Below are 1,901 nucleotides of genomic sequence, written 5' to 3' on the forward strand. Positions count from 1 at the left end.
CCATAAGACTTGCCCGCTCAATGTACAAAATGTAATATTAATATTTGTAATTCTCCGCTCAGGAGGATAATTCAGATTATTGGCAGAGGTGATTTTACACCAATGAGGACATATTTAAGAATGAGGATATTGATTTTAGCTAATGCATTACTTAAAAATGTTACGCAGTGTCCCTTTAATTGATGTAAATGAGGGAATGAATAGCAGGTCTCTTACAGGTGCAGGGTGATCCCCATGTCTCTCAGCTCTTTGACAGCCAGAAGAGGAGAAATGATGTCCTGACCAAACCGGTCGTATATCAAGACCTGGAGGGAGAGAGAGAGGGAGAGAGGGAGGGATGGAGGGAGAGGGAGAGAGAGAGAGAGAGAGAGGGAGGGAGGGAGGGAGAGGGAGGGAGGAAGGGAGGGAGGGAGGGAGAGAGGGAGGGAGGGAGAGGGAGAGAGGGAGGGAGGGAGAGAGAGAGGGAGGGAGAGGGAGAGAGAGAGAGAAAGAGAGAGAGACAGACAGACAGACAGACAGACACAGAAAGAGAGAAAGAGAGAGAGAGACACACACACACACACACACAGACAGACACCATAGAAAGAGAGAGAGAGAGAGACAGACATACACACGATTAACATGGTTTTTCTTTTTTACTTTCTGATAAATGTGTATGGTGTTGGATTGTGCGTGAGTGAGTGAGTGAGTGAGTGAGTGAGTGAGTGAGTGAGTGAGTGAGTGAGTGAGTGAGTGAGTGAGTTGTTACCTTCCATACTGGCTCTGATGCTGTGTTCTTCATAGGAGGAGCATTTAAGTTCAGCATTCGCTTCAGGGCGACTGCAGACACACACACACACACACACACACACACACACACACACACACACACACACACACACACACACACACACACACACACACACACACACACAGAGAGTTGACAATGACATACAGAGCAACATGGACATGTAGCTATTTCTTTTTAGTTAAACCATTCATTTCAAATGTATGTTTTCTGTACCCCAATGTGTGGCTATTGTGGATCAATAATTCTATGTATGTGGTCGTCAAAATACTAATAAACTTTATTTCTATGGCGCCTTTAAAAACCAGAGATACAAGATGCTTCAGACAATACAACACCATTCATTTCAGGTACAAAGAGGGATAAACAACGTTAAACCAGGTACATAGACATAATTAAAATATAATAAAAATGCCAGTGTGTCCAGGCGGGTTTATAATAGCTTTCTAAACTGACAGACAAAATCCTGCTGACTCAAAATGATCAGAATTCATATAATCAATGAATTTTTTTCACCGGTTAGCATCCGACTAGCTTCCCCTGGCTAACCCTAGCGTTTAACAGACAGCTGTTGTGTTTATTTAACAATCTAAGCTGCTAGTTAAATCCTTACATAGACTAGTAAGTTAACAGTGAGATGGTTTTATTACTAAAAATGTGAAAAAATGCGCTAGTGAAACTGAAAATAAAGTAAATAGCACTAGAACCAGATGCTAATTTTGGTCTAGGAATGGTTATTTCTCCGCTTTAAGACAGTGACAGTCGCGTATGAATCAACCCGACAGACGCAGGAGGGTTTAAACTATCTGCAGAGGCTTAAAGACGCTGAAAAATAATAGAGAAATAGAGAAAAAAATCATTAAAACCAACCGGCCTGCTTCTCCCGGACAGACGCCGCCATCTTTGATGTTGTTGGTGATGACGAAACGGCTGATGACGTGGCGGCAGCTCTGACGTGGCTGAACAGTGACAGTTGATTACAATATTGAGAAGATTTGTGTGTGTGTGTGTGTGTGTGTGTGTGGGGGGGGGGGGGGGGGGCGAGGGGTATCTGTGTGTGTACGTGTGTGTGTGTGTGTGTGTTGGTGGGGGTGTATATGTGTGTGAGTGTGTG

General features: G+C 43.6%; 1 protein-coding gene across 2 annotated transcripts in view; it reads right to left on the reverse strand.

Moving 5' to 3' along the window:
* Nucleotides 1–1,699, reverse strand: part of LOC307270671 (sec1 family domain-containing protein 1) — a 39,171-nt gene extending 37,472 nt beyond the window's left edge. For both annotated transcript variants that reach the window (XM_080054556.1, XM_080054555.1), the window contains exons 1-3: nt 1,658–1,699; nt 749–819; nt 217–305 (exon numbers count right to left, since the gene is read on the reverse strand). In XM_080054556.1, coding sequence (XP_079910682.1) covers nt 217–305; nt 749–819; nt 1,658–1,688 — 191 coding nt within the window. In that variant the 5' untranslated portion in view covers nt 1,689–1,699. The remainder of the gene's footprint in view (nt 1–216; nt 306–748; nt 820–1,657) is intronic.
* Nucleotides 1,700–1,901: the final 202 nt, after the last annotated feature.

Source organism: Ammodytes marinus (assembly GCF_949987685.1).
Source record: "Ammodytes marinus genome assembly, contig: scaffold_63, whole genome shotgun sequence".
NCBI lineage: Eukaryota > Metazoa > Chordata > Actinopteri > Uranoscopiformes > Ammodytidae > Ammodytes > Ammodytes marinus.